The 22,334-nt window shown below is 40.4% G+C and overlaps 1 protein-coding gene and 1 pseudogene across 2 annotated transcripts in view; one reads left to right on the top strand and one right to left on the bottom strand.

Annotated features, from left to right (window-relative positions):
• Spag16 (sperm associated antigen 16) overlaps positions 1–22,334 on the bottom strand; it is a 912,250-nt gene that overhangs the window by 388,513 nt on the left and 501,403 nt on the right. For both annotated transcript variants that reach the window (XM_055617071.1, XM_055617070.1), the window contains one exon: positions 2,333–2,459. In XM_055617071.1, the coding sequence (XP_055473046.1) occupies positions 2,333–2,459 (127 nt within the window). The remainder of the gene's footprint in view (positions 1–2,332; positions 2,460–22,334) is intronic.
• On the top strand, positions 4,365–5,457 carry LOC129683620 (Y-box-binding protein 1-like; annotated as a pseudogene).

Consider the following 22,334-nt stretch of genomic DNA (forward strand, 5'->3'; position numbering starts at 1 on the left):
GAAGGAAGGAAGGAAGGAAGGAAGGAAGGAAGGAAGGAAGGAAGGAAAGAAAGAAAGAGGAAAGGGAAAGGAATGAGAAATACAACCTAGGGAGAAGAGGTGGCAGTTATGTGTCCCCAAAGCTCTGAATAGCGTGATACTTGTCTAAGAGTACACAGCTCTCCATGAAACCCAACTTTCCTGGGAGAGTGAGGTTTGAACTATGACAATGACAAGGGCCACACAAACAGGGTATGTTAGGTTAGCTCCTTTGTGACTTCTTGATTTCTCTACTCCATAAGCGCTCAGAGTGATGGATTTCTGAATCTTCTGGCTAAAGCTAAGTCAGGACCAGGTTGACTCTGAAAAAGTGTCACATCAAGGCCGCCAGGTGTCATCCAGGTTGTGAATGACACAACCTCACTGAATGAGGAAATGTCAGCCACATTGACCACTGGCAGCTCCTCTCTGACACAGCCCAGAACTGCGCCTGGCTGGCCTTTTGTTGTTTATACAACTGTCCAGTAGAAACATTTTTTGCCTTAAAAAAACGCCAGTAGCTTTCATATTCTCATTGGGGTAGGGAATGAGTGAAACTCCTCACTGCATTTGTTTTAAAAAGAGTCCTTTAATCTGCTCATGGATGGGGATTTTCTTATGCTGATTTTTAAGGAAGGCATCATCATGTTTCATTAAGCTTGCTATAAAATATATCATTTTCTGACAGGAAAAGAATCTTAGTTTTCAATTTTAATAAAATAGTTTTATTGTTTTATAACTTTGAGGGGAAAAAAAGACATGCAGGCCTGTAAAACAGCAATTTTGTGAGTTTCCAAAGTCCTTTATGATCTGTATCTCATAATTATAAAGATTTATATCACACTCCTCATCCCCCACAGAATTCAGAGTGGATGTGTCTTGTTGATTGGGAGACTGACTTAAGACATCTCCACATTCATTATCTGTAATAATAAGGCTCTGTGGTGAGTTCATGACTTAAGACTAGTATATGTTTGACGGTGGGAAAGGAAACTTAAAACTAATTTGTGGAAATGTGATCCACTAGGCATCTTCCTATTTCATCAAAAATATTTTAAAGGTGCCTCAGGAGTAATTGATCATATTGAGGTGACAAAAGTAAAATGTTACTACTTCTCAAATAAGAGAAGGAAGTCAAAAAAAATAAATAAAAGAGAGAAGGAAGTCATTTATCTTGCCTAGGTTCCAGGCCTTCTGAATACCTAGATAATTTATCATTTATCAAGAAATTTATAAATTTTCAGTATTATAAGGGAGAATAATACCAAGGACTAAGTTGATGTGAAAAACCAAGCATCCGGACCTTTGTCAATTCATCACACAGTTCTTACTCTCACAGGGAGGAAAGAAATGACAATTCTGGTCACCCGTTCAACACCTCATAATATTCACTATAAACATCCATTTATATTAAATATTTCATGAATCATCTGAATCAACGCCAGTAAAAATTCATATTGTACAGACAAAATATGACACATAACTGCAAAATAACATATGTAATTTGAGCTTTAAATATGAGTGATTTGTAGGAAGCAGTTGTTATACTTTATTTTAAAATAAATTCAGCATTTAGGAAGGAAGTCACCAGAACTAGTGTGGCCATGGCGAAACCACTGTTTGATTAGAGTTGTCATTATTATATGCAGAATTTGACATCGATACTTTTTTTAATGTTTTCATTTATCTTACAATTTGAATTATATAATTTTAATAATAAAAGTTTTTCCTCATCCGCTGAGGAACCAAAAATTAGGAACACTTTGTCTTGCAATCAATTGGATCTCCTTATAATTCTCATCAGATATTGCTAGAACAAATGTGAAAACATAACCTATTATTCTTCAAATTTTGTAATCTGTGTTTTATAAAATTATGTACCATCTCCTCTTTTCTCTACTGCAGGTTCTTTCTTGGGGAACAGTGAGATGGCCAGTGGGTAAGCCAAACCTGGGGACCTAAGTTTCAATCTCGAACCCACATGGTGTAAGTGGTGGACAGCTCTGAAAAGGTGTCCTCTGACCTCCATGTACATGCAATAGAATAGTGCCAAGCTCCATAGACACGTGTCTGTACACACACACACACACACACACACACACACACACACACACCTCACTCATAGACTTACACACAGACTCACAGACTCACATACATACAAAGACTCACTCATAAACTCACACACGCACAATGTAAGAACTCACTTCAATCCTACGTTCCTTTAACTACTTTTAAAGTTGTACCCATTAACTAAGGAGTGGCTACCAAGTCTTACACCTAGTTAACTTGGGGAGAGGGCGGGTGATTTGCTTACTGTTCGTGCATCCCACACAGACAAGGTCTTGTCTGCGGAAGCCGTGAGAAGAGTGTTCGAGAAAGGGAAAAACTCGATGCTGTTCACGGAGTCCGTGTGTCCATATAAAGTATATCTGCAGCGCTCACTGTGGAGAGGGATTAAGAACAAAGGATTTAGGACTGAGCATCTAGATGCTTTTGCTTCCTGCCAATGCTAATAAAAAAAAAAAAACCCAGGAAGAGAAAAGCAAAGTAATTTTAAAAATAGCAAACACACACACACTATATATATATATATAATATATATTAAAAATAGCATCTTAGGCAGAGGGGCCTGCAGCTCTGATCTAAGACTCTGGACCCAGAGTCCAGAATGGCACGGTTTACAGAATGAAGCTGTCCCAAATCATCAAAGAACTGTTTTAAAGAAACATTTTATAATCATGTAAACACCTCAGCTAGCAGAATCAAATAAATTTAAATTGCCCTGAAATTCTGGAGCCATGTGTAATGCTATCTGGGTACACGTGTGGAGCGCAGAGAACGCTTGCTGGAATCCATGCTCTCCTCCCACCGTTGTGGGTTCTATCGCTCACACTGAGGTAATCAGCCTGAATCACAATCACTGCCACACAGGGGAAAATTTGTGCTGGCCCAAGATTATTCACTTATGTCATGAAATAAGTACATAAGCATTGACTTCAATTTATATAATAAAAGAATGTGTTGAGAAAAGAAAAATCTCTCTCCAACTCCTGAGATCAAGTAAACTTTATTAGGTCATCATTTCATTTCTCTGAGTGGGTTCCAGGCCTTGCCCCTGCATTACCATGACTGGCCACACTTTTGGAAAGTACTCATCTCCAGTTTCAAGCCCAAAATATTCCCTTCCAATTGATCCATGATGGATCCAGGCATTGGCGTGTTAATGCCTTCTCTGGTAATTGTAATTTGCCTTTGGGGATGAGAATCTAAACAAGTGTTCTTTAAAGTGCTTCATTCAGACTAGCGGTATCAGCATCACTTGGGACTGGATCCAAAATGCAAATTCTCAGCCTCATCTCAAACCTATTGAATCGAAAACTCTGGAGTGGGGCCCAACAATCTGTTTTAGCAAGCACTCCAGGGAATTCGGATGCAGGCTGAAGTTTGAGAGCCATTGATCTAAACTACAGGAAATGAGTGAGGAGGAGAGGCTACGGTGTCTTCATCCTTTTCCATTTACGGATGGACTGTCCCTTAAAACAGGGTGCCTACTGGGCAGAATCGCCCTCATCTGTAATGACAGATCATTTAAAAATAATGCTATTAATAAGCCCATTTTAAAAAATAGAGAAAGGAGAATCAGTGAATCAAAGTGCTCAGAGGAGAGGAGTCAGCATAAATATACTGCCAACAGGAGGGTCGCTGGATCTCTGTGCCTCTCCTCTCTGGCTATGCTGTGCCTCGTGTGGTCATACGATGGGCGGGCAAAACTGCACCAGAGGCAGAAGGCCCAATTCCATCCTGCCTTTCACTTGGAAATCCAGAAAAGTTCTACCATAGGATAGATATTGGGTTCATAAGTTAAGTTCATAAGTTCATAGACTTTTTTTTGACAAAAATTTAAACCAGATATGAAAGGGAACTAACCAGAATTGAACCCTGCCTTATACGTGAAAACTACCTATATAACAGGTTTATATTCATGAGGAACATCCAGTGTACATAAAATTTGCTATGCATATTGAAGATATAGAAAAAAGATGAACCATAATAATGAAGAAAAAGAAATAAGTGATGAATGAAACAGACCCTAAATTAATTGCTGAAAATAAAAAATTTCAAAAGTATATTACAAGAACATTCATGTATGTAAAGAAATATTTAGTTATTTATGGTATAGAAATATATCTGCTAGATAAAATGATAAAAGTAGAGTTCGATCGGTAGCGGGAGCGGAGAGCGGACCCCAGAGAGCCCTGAGAGCCCCACCGCCGCGCGCCGGCCTAGTCACCACCCCGGGAGGAGCCACAGCCATCGCCGCCAGCCTAGTCACCATCACCGCAACCATGAGCAGCGAGGCCGAGACCCAGTAGCCGCCCGCGGCCCCCGCCCCCGCCGCCGCCCTCAGCGCCGACACCAAGCCCGGCTCCACCGGCAGCGGCGCTGTGAGTGGCGGCCCCGGGCGGCCTCACATCGGCGGCGCTGAGGGCGGCGGCGGAGCGGACAAGAAGGTCATCGCAAGGAAGGTTTTGGGAACAGTAAAATGGTTCAATGTAAGGAACGGATACGGTTTCATCAACAGGAATGACACCAAGGAAGACTGGTATTTGTACACCAGACTGCCGTAAAGAAGAATAACCCCAGGAAGTACCTTCGCAGTGTAGGAGATGGAGAGACTGTGGAGTTTGTTGTTGGTGAAGGAGAAAAGGGTGCCGAGGCAGCAAATGTTGCAGGCCCTGGAGGAGTTCCAGTTCAAGGCAGTAAATACGCAGCAGACCGTAACCGTTATAGACGCTATCCACGTCGTAGGGGTCCTCCACGCAATTACCAGCAAAACTACCAGAATAGTGAGAGTGGGGAAAAGAACGAAGGATCGGAAAGCGCTCCTGAAGGCCAGGCCCAACAGTGCCAGCGGCCCTATTGCAGGCGAAGGTTCCCACCTTACTACATGCGGAGACCCTATGGGCGTCGACCACAGTATTCCAACCCTTCTGTGAAAGGAGAAGTGATGGAGGGTGCTGACAGCCAGCGTGCAGGAGAGCAAGGTAGACCAGTGAGACAGAACATGTGTCGGGGTTACAGACCACGATTCCGCAGGGGCCCTCCTCGCCAAAGACAGCCTAGAGAGGATGGCAATGAAGAGGACAAGGAAAATCAAGGAGGTGAAACCCAAGGTCAGCAGCCACCTCAACGTCGATATCGCCGCAACTTCAATTACCGACACAGACGCCCAGAGAACCCTAAACCACAAGATGGCAAAGAGACAAAAGCAGCCATCCACCAGCTGAGAATTCGTCCGCTCCCGAGGCTGAGCAGGTGGGACTGAGCGAACACCAGCTTACCATCTCTACCATCATCCGGTTTGGTCATCCAACAAGAAGAAACGAATATGAAATTCCAGCAATGAGAAATGAACAAAGATTGGACCTGAAGACCTAAGTGCTTGCTTTTTGCCCGTTGACCAGATACACTAGAACTATCTGCATTATCTATGCAGCATGTGGTTTTTATTATTTTTACCTAAAGATGTCTCTTTTTGGTAATGACAAACGTGTTTTTTTTAAAAAAAAAAAAAAAAAAAAAAAGGCCTGGTTTTTCTCAATACACCTTTAATGGTTTTTAAATTGTTTCATATCTGGTCAAATTGAGATTTTTAAGAACTTCATTTTTAATTTGTAATAAGTTTACAACTTGATTTTTTCAAAAAAAGTCAACAAACTTCAAGCACCTGTTCATAAATGTCTTAAAAAAAAAAAAGATAAAAGTAGGGGCTCATGAATAGTGAGATAAGTATGTAAAATTTTAAAAAAAATCAACAGGTGAACAAAATATCTAAGATAACTCAGAAAAAAATAAAAAAATAAAATTTTATATAGTTTTAGTTATCAGTAAAAAAATATTAGAAGGTCTAGCATAAATGTACTTGAGTTTCCAGAGATGGGTAGAGTGGAAATAAACATTTTCAGGAAATAATATCTAAAAAATATTTCCATTTTTTTATTAACTGCAGTTTATTCACATTGTATCCTTCCTCATGCCCTCCCTCATCTTCTCCCATGCGCCTCCCCAAGTCCACAGATAGAGGAGGTCCTCTTCCCCTTCCCTCTGACCCTAGCCTATCAGGTCTCATCAGGACTGGCTGCATTGTCTTCCTCTGTGGCCTGGTAAGGTTGCATCCCCACTGAGGGGAGGTGATCAAAGAGCTGGCCACTGAGTTCATGTCAGAGACAGCCCCTGCACTGCTTACTAGGGAACCTATTTGGACACTGAGCTGCATATGTGCAGGGGTTCTAGGTTATCTCCATGCCTGGTCTTTGGTTAGAGTATCAGTCTCAGAAGAGACCCCTGTACTCAGATATTTTGGTTCTATTGCTCTCCTTGTGGAGCTACTGTCCCCTCCAAATATTTCTATCTCCCCCTTCCTTCCTAAGATTCCCTGCACGCTGCCCAAAGTTTGACTATGAGTCTCAGCATTTGCTTTGATACCCTGTTAGACAGTCTTTCAGAGGCCCTCTGTGGTAAGCTCTTGTCTTGTTCCCTCTTTTCTCCCTCTTCCAATGTCCAGACAGTTTGTGTTTTGGAATGAGGATTGAGCATCTTACCTGGGGTCCTCTTTCTTGCTTAGCTTCTTTAGGAGTACAGATTTTAGTATGTTTATCCTATATGTCTAATATCCACTTATACATGAGTATATACCATGTGTCTTTCTGCTTCTGGGATACCTCACTCAGGATGATCTTTTCTAGTTTTCACCATTTGCCTGCAAACTTCATGATTTCCTTGTTTTTAATTGCTGATTAGTATTCCATTGTGTAAATGTACAACAATTTCTGTATCCATTTCTCAGTTGAGGGACATCTGGGTTGTTTCCAGATTCTGTTTCCAATTTAAAGGAAAATATCATAGTTCTTATTCAAGATTTTTTAAAAATCCAATATTAGACAGAATGAACCAAAGCATATCATAGTCAAAATGTCAAAGCAAGGTATAAAATAAATAAACCAGCAACAAATTCCAAAGTTGTCATTGATTTAAAAAAAAAAAAAACAGAAAACAAAAAACATAACCCAAAACATATAAGAGAACGAGGCTCCCAGTGGCAGCTGGCTTCTCACTGGAAATAAACCAGGAAGAATTATGTTTTCAAAAGTCCTAGAATTAGAGATTCAGCTAAAAAATACCCTTATTTATGAGGATGAAACAAAATTTCAGATCAATGAAAACTGAAAAAAAAAAATTGATCACCAGGAAATCTTTTCTACAAGACACACTGAATTGAAGTTATTCATACTGAATGAAAATAGCACTAGGCAGAAACTTCAGTTTATAAAAAGAACAAAAGCATCTGAGATAATCAATACCTGAGCAAACATAAAATTCCATTTCCTAATTTTGATAACTGACTACTGGAAATATAGCAAAAAATATATAGAAATAAAACACAGGTTTTTTTTTTTCATGACAGAAACAATTCAACCTATAGGAATTATACTCTAACACCAAAATACTTTGTATATAGACATTGTCTTTACTTAAATTAAACCTTCTTCTGTTTATGACTGAGCAGAACAGAGACACCTATTCTTTTCACTTTGACTAGATGTGAGTTTTTGATGAGTACTAAAAGCTGCTTTAATGCAAGAAAATAAGATATGAATTAGAGTGCAGCTTAATGCTACATTCACTTTAAAATAATAGTATATGTAATATATATATACACATATACATACTCACATATTTATTCAAGGATCTTCCAAGGATCACAGAACTTTGTAGAAGAGGGTAGGGACAATGACAAGAATCAGAGGTTGCTGAACGCTGGGGCAAACTGTCTTCTGACTATGATAGAGACACTTATTAAATCACAGCCACTGTGGTGCCCCGCACAAGATCCACATAAGATCAACCTGTCAACATTCCAGCAAGGATGAGTGAGGGAGGGAGCCCAAGACAGCTAGTGGCTACAGGAGGAGGAAGAATTGGTTTCATCAAGGATGTAGTTCCAGGCAGCTCATCCATGTTTCTTCCAGTGAAGAGCCCCATACCCATTCTTATACTGACAGCACTGATTGGACTCAGTGGGGTAATTTACACACAAAACCAAAACAAAGAAGGTGAAAGTGGTGGTGGGTGGGAGAGAGGGAGGCAGGGAGGTCTGAAAGGAGGTTAAATATGATCAAACTATGATGTGTTTATGCATAAAAATTAATAAAATGTTACATTTTTTTAAATTGGGTTTTGAATTCACATGTATGTGTCAATAAAATGTTACCAGGCACACAATATACATATGTCATATATATACAGATACATATGTCATATATATACATATACACACACATTATTTGAATATCTCCAATATTGTCTACTATCTCTATTTGAACACTTTAGGTCTGTTTTAGGCAAATATAAACCTATTAAAATATATTTTATTACAATATTATTCAATAAATGCATAGACAGATAGACTATGTAATTTGGTAAATTATGTCCTGTCATATTAACTACACTTACAGTAAAATATTGTGTACATTCATAACTCATATTTGGATTTTGCATTTTATCATCAGGATTCAATTCTATTAATTGGGAATACATGCATTTCTGCTGGCAAAGTATAGAGAACAGCTGTTTGATGCGAAAGCTTATATGGTTTTCCAAAGAAAATGGAAAAGCCAGGTCTTAACACAGCTCAAGGAAAGAAAGAACTGCTCAAGAGAAGAGGGAAATCTAGAGAAGTCCCTGGCTGAGACAGGGAGCATCCTGGGTAGACAGCTGGAAGAACAGATGTGGGAGAGATTAATTAGCTGCCAGAGAAGGAAGGGCCATCCAGAATTCCTTCACAAGGTGAAAATGGACAAATGTGATGGAGCACAACAGTATGGAAAGAGTAGAAGTGATCTGGACATTTCAATAGAAATGGCAACGCTGGAGTCTGATGCAGTTCTCTCTGCCTCTGCTGTTTTGCCATCATTTTCTCTGAAGAAGTTAGTTTTCAAGCAACAGCTATTTTCCAGAAACTCATTTGTATTATTCCCGTCTATCTGTTCTGTGTGTAGGACGCAGAGATGCCTCAGTTTGCATGTGAGGGTCAGAACTTGTGGGGCTGTTTCCTCTAAGGTCTTGGGTCTGGAACTGAGCTCTTCAAGCTCAGCAGCATACATGTTTACAAACTGAGATGTCTCGGTGGCCCACAACAATTTCTTAACTCCCGTGTTTTCATGTTTTATTTTCCTTTCTCTCTATTTCATTTCCTCATGTCTTTGATTTGATTTTTATTGTTTTGGTAACTGAATGATTATTACTTTTTTGTTAACTTTCAATTTACCACAAAAAAAAAACATAAATGAATATATCTACCATTTCAGCCCAAACCTTCTTCCTTTATAATGCATTTTTTCATATATAAGCCAAATTTAAGAGAAGTCTTTCTAACATACTTATATGAAGGGCTTTATTTTATGCATTTTAATACAGGAATTTTTAATTTAGAATGGCACATTTAAAAATGTCAGGCTATATGTATATACAGATAAAAAGATGCAAAGGAATTACAGAACACTAACAGAAAGTTAGGTATCAAGATGCTTTTAAGAGGATCTGAAGAAGAGATTTTGAATCTATCCTCTTTTGAAAGTGTAATGCGGGCCATAGGGGTGAGGATTCCTGTAGGAAAGGCTGAAAAGACAGGCTTTATGTTTACCATCTAATGCTCAGAGACTGTGTAAGAAATAAGGAAGTCATGCAAATATTGTCTTGTCGGAATGATGGCTTGTCTTGCCTTTTGATCTGCTTTGGCCTGCAATGTTAATAGAGAAAGGGAACCTACGAGCTCCATCGTTCCATTTTTATTATCCCTCCCTGGAGGAAATCATCTGGAATACCTACCCCTCTTCTCATATAAATTGACTTGCAGAAACACAGTGCTTTCCTCTAATCTATATAGAAAATACAGCCTCTGGACCCAGGGAGTCTCAGGCCCCATCAACTTTCACTTTGAAATCAAAATAAGAAAGTCAGAGCCTTGGAGAGGAAAACTAAGCCTTCAGTTGAGTTTCTTACACACCTTTTCATAGTAAATCAGTGTGTCCCACCAATATCATCAACACAGCAAACATCTCCCACCGCTGACGATGGAGATTTGAGACAGAAATGTCTTCTCCATTGTTCCTGAAGCCACTCTTGAATAAATTCATTTTTTTCTACCAAATTCTCTTTTCTAATTTTCATACAAAGTAAACCTTAAATTCTGTTAACAAAAAAGTACTAGAATTAACTTGTTACATTATCACTTACTAAGACATGATTTTTTTACTATATATATGTGTATATATATATAGTATATATATAGGAATTGAAAACGAACATAAGAAAAATAGCTAAAAGTCTATGCACTGTGATTCAAGATGTCCAAAGCCAGTTAGTGATTTTCCACACCTTCTAACTTATGCTTGAAACTTTATATTTAAGCTATTTTTAAACCTTCCTGAATTCTGCACATTAGTGAGATAAAGTTATCTCCATATATATATATATATATATTACTTCAAAATCAAGACCATTTATTTACTGAGAGTACTTTGGTTTAGATGAAAAAATTATGTAAACTATGTAATCACAGGAAACCAATTTCTCTATTTGTAAATATGGCATTCCACTGACTAAGAAGCTGTTGATATCTAGATAAAATCTACTATACAGTGTGCTGCAACATCACAGACAGTTTCTTCACAACCGATGGGAGGGGTGGCGGAGTGAGAATCAAATGATCTTAGAGCGTCATTCAAGCAAGTTCTTGGTCAAAACTCTGCGCAACAAGCATATAAAGTAACACCTAGCTGGGTGTGGCAGGCCACTCATGTAATCCCGGCAATTAGGGAGGCAGAGGCAGGTGGATCTCTGTGAGTTCAAAACCAGCCTAGTCTACAAAGTGAGTCCAGGACAGCCAAGGCTACACAGAGAAACCCTGTTATGAGAATAAAATAAAATAAATAAAAGTAACATCTTTTCTATGGCCAAAAACATCCTTTATACCAAAGAGAGATTCCTGATAGGTTCAAATCCAGTGAGCTCTCTGTGTTTAAGGGATCTCTGTATTTAAGACATAAGGGTTGTTTATTCGTGATTTAAACAATCAGGTGTAGAAAAGATGTGAAAACAATTGCACATATAATGGATAGTTTTTTGTTTCCTATATGAACAATACCATCTAAAAATTATTTTTGTAGCATTTACATCCTGTGATATATTTTAAGACAGCTCAAACTATATCAAAAGAAAGGCAGAGGTTACCTGCTATGTTAAAATTTTGTTTACTGTGACAAAGTGCCTGGCATTATTACATTAAAAATTAGAAAGTTTAATTTTGGCTCAAGTTTTCATTTCATCCTAGAAGCTCATTGTATTGCCTAGAGACTGAGGTGAGGTTGAATGTCATGGACAGAGGGAGAGGATGTGGTCAAAGAAGCAGTTCACTGAGGACAGTCAGGAAGCAGGAATGGGGGGGTGGGAGGGAGGGTAGGAAGGATGGAGACAGGAAGGAAGGAAGGGAGTGACTGAGGGAGGGAGGGAGAAAGGGAGGGAAGGAGGGAGGAAAAAAGGGAGGAAGGAAGGGAGGGAGAGAGCGAGGAATGGAGATGCAAGGGTGTTTGTAAAGACTGAGCTCTGAGCTAGTCTGCTTTTTATTTTCCCCCTTTCATTTGATTTGGGTCCCCAGCTCACAGGATGTTGCTGCCTACACTCAGGTAAACTTTTTCCCTCAGTTAATTGTCTGTGGAATTACCTTTACAGACATACCCAGAGAAACCACTAACCTCCCACATCAGTGGTTTTCAACCCCCATAATGCTGTAACCCTGTAGGACAGTTCCTCCTGGTGTGGTAACTCCAACCATAAAGTTACTTTTATTGCTACTTCATAGCTGCATTTTTGCTACTGTTAGGTACTGTAATGCAAATATGGTGTTGATGGTTTTAGGCAACTCTTGTGAAAGAGTTGACCCCAGAGGTGTTGTGACCCATAGATTGAAAACCAAGGTTCTAGATGCTTCTTAATCTAGGCAAGCTGACAATCAAGACTAACCATTACATATGCCAAAACTATGCCATTTTATATAAGATATTTAAGCGCCTTCAGACTTTGCCTGAAGGTAAACCTGAGAGTCTGGTGGGGGTAGAGACTTCAGAATAGTTCACATTGATAACAAGAAGAAAAAAATGGGTAAACACAAAACTGGAAAAAGGATTTTTTTTTTTTTAAATCAAGTGATTTGTTCATTGTTTCTTTAAAGGCCTCTATTGGTTGGACTGTGTTTTCCTGTATTTTTTTTTCTTTTTTAATTTTATTTTTTTCTTATCAGTTATATTTTATTAACTCTGTATCCCAGCCATATCCTGCTCCCTCATTCCCTCCCAACCCCACCCTCCCTCCCTCATCTCCACTGTGCCCCTTTCCAAGTCCACTGATAGGGGGGGACCTCCTCCCCATTCATCCAATCCTGTTTTATCAGGTATCTTCAGGAATGGCTGCAAAGCCCTCCTCTGTGGCCTAACAGGACTGCTCCTCCCTTGGGGGGGTGGGGAGGTCAAAGAGCCAGTCATTGAGTTCCTGTTAGAAATAGTCCTTGTTCCCCTCACTATGGGAAACCAATTGGTTACTGAGCTACCACAGGCTACATCTGAGCAGAGGTTCTAGGTTATATCCATACATGGTCCTTGGTTGAATATAAGTCTCAGAAAAGACCCTGTGCCCAGATATATTTGGTCCTTGTGGAGCTCCTATCCTTTCCCCATCATACTAACTCCCCTTCTTTCATATGATTCCCTGTACTCTGCCGAAGGTTATTGGTTTCTTCTTTAAAGGATGACAACTCACAGATCCAAAGTAGATAAGTACTAAGGAGGGCCCAAAGGAGGATGCTTAATTCTCACTCAGAAGGGGAAATAGAATAGACAGCAGAAGTGGATGAAGAGAGGGAACAGAGTAGGAGAGGGTTTCCAGAAGGAAATGAAAGTGGGAATCAGAAATGGGGAGAGCAGGATTAAGAGACCAGAGGGCTTGGAGAGAGAAGAGAAACTTTGGGCAAGGGCATCTCTGAGACATGCTGGAGACCTATGATAAGGTAGGCTTACTTATGGAAGCACATGCCTGCCTAGCAGCAGACATCATGGAGGCTGAAGAGGCTACCCCCTAGCCAGGCAGGACTTCTAGTGGAGGGAAAGGAACACCAACCTACCCAGAAAACCTTCATCCCCAAATTTACTCTGCCTACAACATGTCCAAGGATAAAGATAGAGCAGAGATTAAGGGACGGTCCAAACCAACGCCTGGTCCAACCTGAGATCGACGGCTTGGGAGAGAACCAACCCCTGACACTATTAATGACACTCTGCTATGCTTGCAGATGTAAGCCTAGTGTGGTTGTCCTCTGAGAGGCTCCACCCTGCAGCAGGTCAAAACACATGCTGAGACTCACAGCCAAACATTAGGCAGGGGCAGGGGCCTGGTGGAAGAGTAGGGGGAAGGATAGAAGGACGGGACAAGAACTCCACTAGAAGACCAATAGATTCAAATAAACTGGGCCCCGGGGGGGGAGGGGGCTTATGGAGACGGAAGCATAAACCAAGGGCCATGTGTAGACTGCACGTAGGCCCCCTACACATGTGATGGGCAGCTTGGTCTTCATGTGGGTTCCCTAGTAAGGGGAGCAGGGTCTGTCTCTGACATGGATTATGTGGTGCTTTTTGATCATGATTCATTAGCAGGGTTGCCCTGCCTGGCTTCAGCAGAAGAGGATGTGTTCAGTTCTTATTCAACTAAACGTGGTGGGGTCCGTTGGGAGGGGTCCCTTTTCTAAGGAGTAGGAGAGGGGTGATAGAGGGAAGGGTGGGACTGGAAAGAGAGGAGAAAGGTGGCTGCGATTGATATATAAAGTGAATAGATAAAATAAAATAAAAGGCAATTCATGGCAAGTTAATATGGAGGAGGAGGTGATCAAAGAGCCAGCCACTGAGTTCATTTCAGAGACAGTCCCTGTTTCACTTACTAAGGAATCCACTTGGAGACTGAGCAGCCAGTGGGCTTCCTTTGAACAGAGGGGAAGCAAATCTTGATAATCATCTGACCTCACCTAAGAGTTTATAAAAAAAGGAATATAATTCTCAGTATTCTAGTGTGTGTGTGTGTATGGATATATTATCTTTTATCTTTTTCCTTTCCCTAATACTCTCTTGAAAATGTCTGTATTAAACATAGTAGAGATCAGCTCCATCAAGACCCTCTTCCTTCTGACAATAGTATACTACTGTTTATTACATTTAATGGATGTCCAGCTGTACTTATCTTTGATAGGGAATTAACTCCAAAATCAATACCTGTGGTACTTCTGTGGTCATTTGAAGGCATGGGCACGAACACGATAGCGAAAAATTTGTGTCAATCTGTGGCCAAATTAGGTAAATCTCTGGTTCTCACTCTCTCTTTGGTAGCTAATTTTGTGCCTCTTTTTTTAACATTAATTTATTTTATTCACTTTACATTCGTGTAGCCCCTTTCCTTCTCCCCTCCCAGGCCCATCCCTTCTCCCTCCACCCTCCCTTCCCTCCTACCCCAGCTTAACAAGTTGCATCAGGACTGAGCATGTCCTCTTCCCCGTGGCCTATCAAGGTCATCCTGCCAGTGTGAAGTGCTCTAAAAGCTAGCAAGTTAGTCCATGTCCAGTGCAGTGGAAGTGGTTACTTCCCTTCTACAGTACCCACTTGAAGCCTAAGCCGCACATCTGCTACATTTTTGTAGGGCAAGTTTTTTTTTCGTCTAGTCATACTTTTTCTCTGGTGATTTTGCCATTTAGAATGACCACAGAGTGGTGAGGGATGCGTTCTGGTCTTCTTCAAATCTGCAAAGACCGTGATTTCATTTACGTGTGAGTTATAATGCTGCTGTGTGGGATTCATGTCAACAGTTCAGTGATGGCTATTAAATAAGGTCCACTTAAATACAAATTTACAACAAGCAAGGAATGCATTGATCAGTTTAATAAATCAGCTGATGGGAATTAACCCCTCTTTCTCTTTGAAGTGATAAGTTATATTTAATTATTCAGTGCTTTTAACATCAATTACATAAATTATCTGTGCTTATAATCTCCTTAACTTACAGACAGGAACAGGGAAGAACAGAAGTTGGCATTATCACACTTATAGTGAGTAGGGGACAGCACTTTATCCCAAACAGCGGTTTGAAGACCATGTACTTTAAGCCACTCTCAATAAATGATCAGTGCCAACTTGGGGCCTTGTGTCATGAGCAATTGATGAAATTATACTATGCAGACAGAAAAAAAAAAACAACACCTCCTAGACAGTATCTAAAATATTTACCATTAGAAACAGTTCAGTGCTTACAGGTAAAGAAGCATTACCTAGGAATTAATTTACATTAATCCATCCTCTAAAATGTGTAATAAGCAAACACAGAGCAATTAGAAACATTTTTCAATTAGATAAAGTGGGGATTGGCCTGATCTAGAGAAGTGTGTGTACAGGACCACAGGCTACACTGGCACACTTCCTTCCTAATTCTGTGCTCACTGACTTCACATCAATACACTGAGATTTATCACAGCGGGGATATTTGCAGGGTCAGAAGATGAATCAAATTAGAACTTTTACTTCCTTTTTAAAATTTTTCTTTTTTTATTTTTTCTTTTATTATTTCTTTTTCTTTTCTTTTTTTTTACTTGTTAATTTTATTTTTAAATTTAATTTTATTCATATATTTATTTATTATAATGTATTCACTTTGTATCCCTTCTGCAGCCCCCTCCCTTGTCTCCTCCCGGGCCCAACCCTAGTCCCTCTTCCCCCATCCCCTTCCCCCAGTCCACTGAAAGATGGAGTTCTCCTCCCCTGTCATCGGCCCATAACTTTTACTTTCTAAAGATAAACAGTACAGTTCAAAGTCATCAGTAAACTGATTCCTTTCATGTGTCAGCTTGACTAGAGATGCCCAAATAGCTGGTAAACTTTATTTCATGAAGTTGTTTCTATATCAAGTCTGTGTTCAAATCAGTAATGAAAGTTAGCAAAATGCTTCTTTGACAAAGTGGGAGGGTCATACCCAGTCCTCAAGAACAAAATCAAAAAGTAGAACAGGAAGTTGGATTGTGCTCCATCACACATCAGATTCTGTGATTCTCATACTTTTGGCCTTGGACCAGGACTTCCAGCAACGGTTCTCAGGTTCTTGGCCCTGGGCTTTTATTGAAAGGACATCACAAGCTTTCCTGGGTCTCTGGCTTGAACACAGGGGACTGAACGACTTCCAAGATCACATGGGTCATATATCAATACACTTCTAGGTCTTTATGTCTATATACATCTCATTGTTTCTACTTCTCTGCAGAAATCTAGTGTACTCTGTTTTCCTAGAATCTATTTTTTTTAATTTTTAAAAATTAAATTTTTGTTTTTTTAAAATCATCTGATAATACTTCTCATGTGTTAATTTTAAGGTGCCTTTCTTATTTTATTCCCTTTGCTTTTTTGATTTGATATAGTGGTTCATGCAAATTCCTAAAGGGATAACAATGTCACCCAATTATAAGTGATGAAATAACAAACTATTATTAGTTTTTTTCTTTGTTTTTGATGACAAGAAAACACGTTTTCACTTTTAGGGCTTATTGTTAGAAACCATTGGAAACAACTAGATCTATATGTACTTGATATTCTGCAATTTATGCTGGTGTAAAATAACTAATGTAAAGGACAAAAAGAGCTGGGAAGTAAAATGTTACATTGCCTGGTTGATTCCGCTGATTTGAGTTTCTACACATTGACAGAGCTAGTACTGTTAGTATTTTGGAACACAACCTGCTCCTGGGTTACCCAGCAACTTATGATGTCATCATGTGTCACCGGCCAGGTGGCCACACCTGGAAGGCATGGTTACCTTGCCCCTTAAAGGGCCAACCCTGACACGTCTCTCTCTTACACACACTCTCTCTCTTACTCTCCACACACGCACTCTCTCTCTCTTACTCTCCTCTCTTTCTCTCTCTCTCTCTCCCTTCCCTTTTTTCTCTCTCTCTTCATGTCCTGCTCCCCCCCCCTCCATACCCTCCTAATAAACCTCTTGCAGAGAGTATCAGTTGACCAGCCTCATGCTTTTTAATAATAACATTGGTGCGTTGGCTAGGATAGGGCTCTCCTAGCAAAGATAGGAACCCTTTCGGACTCTGGGCAGGACGGTTACAACCGATTTTCTCTGCTCTATGCCCCAAAACTGAGCCCCAGTGTAAAGCATCAGCTTGCTCTGGTGCAAGAACCCCCTGGGGCCATGGCCTCCCAGGCTGCTTTGGCTCTCCCCAGGCTTGGATCCCTGTGCATAGAACACAGCCATCTGCAGTGGCGGCTGGAGACACAGTGGCTGCGTCTGGACCCTTCGACCCCAGCAAAACAGAATGTAGGCGCTGTACCCGGGTCCCCCGAGGAGGGAGGAAGCAAAAGGGACTGTGCATGTTTGCTATTCCGGCGCCGACCCTGGGAGATTCACGCCTCGCTAAAATCACCTTTAAACACTTGGCACGCTGCTCTGGGTAGGACAGTTCTAAAAAACCAGCACAGTCTGGGAACTTTTAAAATCTCCCGCCATGTTGATCCTGGGAGGAACTGGGCATAACTATAGCTTAAGCATTGACTTAACATGGTACAGCACCATCTTTGGTTCGGGCAAACAGGCCCCGCCTCCCGCGTGCCCTGCCATCTTGCCATGCGCTCCCCCTCCCCCAAAAGGCTGGTTCCACTCCCACTTCTACCGTGCCTGCTCCATCTTGCTATGCGCTTCCCCCCCCCCCCCACTACCAAGCTGCTTTCAATTCGCTTCTAGCCCCGTGCTTTCTTCTAGGAGGCTGTTTCCAAGCTTTAAAAAAGAAATCTTTTCTCCCTGATTTCTGTACACTTTGCTCTTTACTCTTATATTTTAAATTCCCTATCTAATGCTTTATATAATTTTCTCATTGGGTTTGCATTTATAGGTCTTAATCATAATTGACTGTTTATTTTATCTTTTAGACTAGGCCACAACAACGAGCCTCACTTCAAATTGGTATGGATTTTTATAAAAACTCAAAGTTATATTTTAATATCTTATGATTCAACCCTGCTTCAAAATAAATTTTATATAATAATAAAATTTTAAAGTTATAAATATCTATTCAAATTATGTTGGTTTAAAATATAAGACTGTTACTGTCTCCTACTATGTGTTGCTCAAATATAATAATTTTAAAATTGCTCTATACTGTTCTGCTCAGGGGCTCATTATTACATACAAGTTGTTAACCAATATTCTAAATTAAGATCTATTAATTTTAGAGGTATTTATCTATGTTAAAACTGGGTCAATTTGCTGTATCTCTACTATCAAAGAGTTAAAATATACTTGGTTAGCTTTAAATTTGGTTTATACTGTTCTGCTAAATTGTTGGTTTTAAACTAATAGCTCAAGGGTTCATTATTACATACAAGTTGTTTGCCAATATTCTAAATTAAGATGTACTAATTTTAGAGGTATTTATGTTAAAACTGGGTCAACTTACTGTATCTCTGCTATCAAAAGGTTAATATAAGCTTGGTCTTGTTCTCTAAAAATTGTTATTAATCTGTAGTATAGCCTTAGACTATTATAAGATATAAACTTTTATATATTAAATCATACAAAAACTCTTATGCTCTCACTTTAATAAATTATATTCATGACTTGAAAGATTCTAACTTATCAAGGACAAAACCTAAAGTCCTAATATTTAATGGTTAACAAATGCAATAGTCATTGCACAAGATATATATTTATAGTCCTACAGTTGCAAACATGGTCTCACTGCAATTTTTAATAAACAGCTGAGGAGGATGGTCCTTGAATTACCATATAGGACTTGGTAAAAATAGTAAGAGCTGTCCTGCCTGGCTCTAGACCTTAGCTGCGCTCTGCTGGCATTTCTGCAAAAAGGCAAGAGGTTTGCATAGCCAAAAGTCCATCCTGCCAGGTGAAGTTTTTAAATGCAGCCAAGTGGATGCTGGTCCCGCTGCTGATGCAACATGCCAAAGCTGGCTGCTGGCAAACTGGCCTCTGGAAGTCAAAATGCTCCCAAGCAGGTTTGTCCTCTGTGCCCAGCCATGGAGGTTCAACCCCAGCACAAGAGCTACAGATACTTCCAGCCTTCTAGCTCGTTGGCCTGGCGGAGGAAAGGTGGCTCCTTGACTTAGCAACCTCTACAGCTCTCACACAGGTCTGTATTTGACTTCAGAATGAGGTCCCACAGACATATTGCCAACTTCTGTGTTGGGAGACTTCAGGTGTCTTCCCAGTTCTCTTCATATGCAGGAGACCAGGCCTTAAGCCTAATTCCTAGAGCTGCTATTTTCAGGCCTAGACACAGTCCAGACTCAAGAAACAGGCCAATGAAACCTTTTATCATCCCTTTAGCTAAAGGACAATAAATGTTCATAGCAGTTTCAACTATGTCTCATGGTAAATAACTAAATACAAAGGTCTCTCTCAAAAAACATATTTGAGAGATGTCTTAAGGTTAATAAATACAAGTTATACATATTTAAGAGTCTTAAAAAGTGTCTTAAGGTTGGTAAATACAAGTTATACATGTTTGAGAGTCTAAAAATGTGTCTTAAGGTTGATATTCCAATTTATAAATGTTTAAAGGTCTAAAAAAATGTTTTAAGGTTGGTAAATGCAAGTTATAAAGTTTACAAGGTCTAAGGTGATTTAAGGTATCTTAAATAGGTAAAAAGGCTTAATATTTCCTCCTGTTGTTATGCTACTGTTGTATTGACTGTCCAGAGTTTTGACCTTTATCAATAGGGCTCTAACTTATTAATCTAACTCTGATACAAAAACATTCCACTATACCACATACTAATATGGTTCTAAGCTCAAGATTGTAAGCCTCCATAATGTGTATGCTTATACTAAAAGTTAAGATCAAGTGAGTTTCCCTTTACTTCATAAAAGGTGTTTGCCTTTTCAGAGCTTACCTTAAAAAAATACTTATGCTATTAACACAAATATGTATGTCTACTGCTTTTTCTACAATGTATATTTCAAATGCAGAGTACAATTGTGATAGTAACATGTCTAAAGTTTTATCTCCTTCTTAAAACTTAAAAGCAATTCTTGTAAGCTGCAGAAAGTCCACCTAAATCTACCTCTCAGGTCAACTGGACTCCAGATAAGTACTGCACTTATTGCGTATCTCAAAAGGTGGGACTCCTCCCCTTTCCCTGGTTTTGGGGCTTCTGTTACTGGCTACCAGACTTCTATTTACTGCATGCAACACTGGCTGGATTGGTGTGTTCTCCTTATTGACCAGCCACTAGATTGGTGAGTTCACTCCATTTTTCCAGCATAAAACGCCTCTCTTGGTAGGGGAAGCTTGACCTCAGAGCTCTGGCAACTTTGAACTATCTTTTGAGACAGAGGGACCCCAGCTGTAGCCTTAACTGTCTAGGTTTGACCCTCTATGTTGACCTCCATTTTAGGGCCCCATTCTCCCTTGGGCTGTACGTCCCCACTTGCACATGGTTCCTTCTCCCTCTCTCTCTCTCTCGCTCATGGGGAGACCTAGTGCTAGGCGAATCATCATACCCTCGGCCGTGCCCCACTGGGCACCTGTGCCCCTGTCTCTGGCCAAAAGCTGATGAGCTATTGGACCAGGTAGGACCCCTCTCGCTCAAGTCACACCTTGCCATTGGGATGCCTCTGGAAGGTCCCTGACTTCTCTGCCCCCATTGGGAGATGCCCAGTCACCCGTCCCTCCAGATAAGATGTCCTCTGGAGAATTTTAAGTTTCTACACATAGCTGGCACCAGGGCCTCTAAGTTTACACGCTCTGTAACCAAACCTCACCTCAATGACAGATCCAAAACAAAGCCTTCTTTAAATATTGCCAATGATTGGGTAAATAAAGGCTCCCCAGGTAGACAGAGGTTCCCATTTTCAAGTCGCATTGATCCAAACCTTCTACTTCTGTTTGCTCTCCCAAAAGTTTTCAATGTACACCTACAGGATTTTCTCCATAACCTACTCAACTTTATCTTTTGCCTATATATGTATTTCACTGTCCTGCCAGACACAGATGTTTCCTATAGCCAGAACAGTGCCATAGCAGCTACAGGTGTTCAACTCTAACCTCATGGACTTCCAACAAGCTGCAGGTGTTCAACTCTGACCTCACAGACTTCCAAAAAGCTGGACCTGCACCTTCCCTCCCAGCCATGGATGTTCTTGCAGACCCTGGAAAGCATCAAAACAGCCTATTCTTCCAGACTTGGCCAACATTTCAGCCTTTTGACCTCCCTACAGCACCCCCAGTGTCAGCAGGAAGTAGCCAGAAGAGAATCTATGCCCGTTATTCATTTGTTGTTAACAAAAGGTTGAAATGGTGTGCTTCAGGACTGGGACAGGTGGCTCTAGGTTCTCCCAGCGTTCTCCAGTCCGTACCTGCTGCCTTGTATGACTGGCAACTATCTATTGACAACCCTCTACCCTAAATTTTCCAGGGCAGAGGCTTCCCTTACTCTTGACCTTGCAATCTGAATCTGACCTTTTTTTTTTTTTTTTTTTTTGCTATAATGCTTCTCTTTCAACCCTTTGTATGACAACCAAGAGCTGCTTCCAATGACCCTAAATTTATATACTTTAACTTACCTTATAAAAAGCAGCCCAAGCTCCCCATTTTTAATTATAGAAAAAGGGAGGAATGTTAGTATTTTGGGATACAAACTGCTCCTGTGTTAGCCAGCAACCTATGATGTCATCATATGTCACCGGCCAGGTGGCCACACCTGGAAGGCATGGTTACCTTGCCCCTTATAGGGCCAACCCGACACGTGGTCTCTCTCTTACACTCTCTTACACACACACACACACACACATACACACACACACTCTTACTCTCCTCTCTCTCTCTCTCTCCCCCCTCTCTCTTTCTCGGTGCCCCTTCCCTTTTCTCTCTCTCTCTTCATGTCCTGCTCCCCCCTCCCTCAATACCCTCCTAATAAACCTCTTGCAGAGAATATGGGTTGACCAGCCTCATGCTTTATAATACTAACAAGTATGATGGCTACTTGTGCCTTAGAACCTGTCTTGTACTGTAGAACTATGAACAGCCACCTTCATGTACCTGGAGCTGAGGAAAAATTCTGCAAGCTCCTTTTCCATGATTACAGACTTAGAGCATTCAATAACAACAACAGAAAAATTCCCAGCTGCAGTTCCAAAAAATGCAAGATTTTAATTTA

Source organism: Psammomys obesus, unplaced genomic scaffold, assembly GCF_907164565.1.
Source record: "Psammomys obesus unplaced genomic scaffold, mPsaObe1.curated_primary_1811, whole genome shotgun sequence".
NCBI lineage: Eukaryota > Metazoa > Chordata > Mammalia > Rodentia > Muridae > Psammomys > Psammomys obesus.